This window comes from Olea europaea, unplaced genomic scaffold (genome assembly GCF_002742605.1).
Source record: "Olea europaea var. sylvestris unplaced genomic scaffold, O_europaea_v1 scaffold7921, whole genome shotgun sequence".
NCBI lineage: Eukaryota > Viridiplantae > Streptophyta > Magnoliopsida > Lamiales > Oleaceae > Olea > Olea europaea.
Genome location: NW_019266350.1, coordinates 6467 through 7624, shown reverse-complemented (window position 1 = coordinate 7624; position 1158 = coordinate 6467). Strand labels below are relative to the sequence as shown.

Genomic DNA, 1158 nt, shown 5'->3' with positions numbered 1-1158 from the left:
CTTCTGGGAGACAAAGGCTAAAAAATCATGGTGCTTGGTCCAAACATTGAGGAATCTGAACGGTCTAGGCCCTAAATCATCATTAGAAACCCACTAAAGCAGTAAAGGAGAGTGATCGGATGAAGTTCGATTCAAGTGTCTCACTGTAAGCTGTCGACAAAAAGCTGCAACTGTAGAATTAATAAGTACCCTATCCAATCTCTTTCTAACCCGACCATTGGTCCAAGTATATCGATTTCCAATGAAACCCGCATCCTCTAAACCACAGTCTAACATCATATCAGAGAAAGCAGTAGTGCCACGATTACGTGTATTATGACCAGTGCGCTCTCCATCATGTGTAATAACATTAAAGTCTCCTCCAACTAGCCAAGGATCGTCCATATCGAGGGAGATGTGTTGAAGACCCGCCCATAAATCTCTCTTGATAGTAGCATCGCATGACACATAGACTGGAGTCAAATAGATAGCACGCGCTAGTCTGGGATCCTCAACTCTAACGTGAAGAAACTGGGGATGATCAACAAGAACAGTAACATTAGTCCCTGAATTCCAGAAAAACCAGATCTTATTCGATTCATTCTGAGCTCCCATGTCGAAGCGCAGATAGCGTCGTGTATATGCAAAATTCTGCCGCAGAACAAAAGGCTCCAATAGAACTAGAAGATAAACCTGATGAAGCTGTATAAGTTTCTTCAGGCGCCGACGAGTAGCTACACTAGCTACACCTCTCACATTCCAAATGATGGCATTCATAGTGAAGGAGAATGTGAGGAGGTATCATGTGACTGACTCCGAGTGATCCTTCTGCTCGGATGTGGAGTATCAGTAGCCCGTGGGTGTCTCTTCCGAACAACTGGGATAAATCCATCTTCCTCTGTCCTCTCATCCAAACCCACCAAGTCATCAGAAGAAGATCTTCGAAAAGGTCCCTGCTGGTGAACCTCAATCTGAGGTGAGCCCTCTGTATCTGAATGCGCTGACTGCAAAGATGGAATAGATGCCTCCACATTCTGATGACAAACAGGAGGAGAAGAAGTGGAAATAGGTGCCTGAGCCCTACTCGGTGTCGGGCCTGGAATGTAAGAAGCTCTGCTGCCTGTGTCTGCTGTAGAATTCTGTGTCTGTGGCCTCTTCAACATCTCATCCAACATAGGA

At 45.3% G+C, this 1158-nt stretch overlaps 1 protein-coding gene across 1 annotated transcript; it reads right to left on the bottom strand.

The window, feature by feature from the left end:
- Nucleotides 1–210: 210 nt before the first annotated feature.
- Nucleotides 211–756, bottom strand: LOC111391435 (the record flags this gene model as incomplete). The annotated part of the gene is made up of 1 exon (XM_023016655.1): nt 211–756. A coding segment is annotated over exon 1 (546 nt), but the record flags the coding sequence as incomplete, so codon positions are not given.
- Between the last annotated feature and the right edge of the window lie 402 nt (nt 757–1158).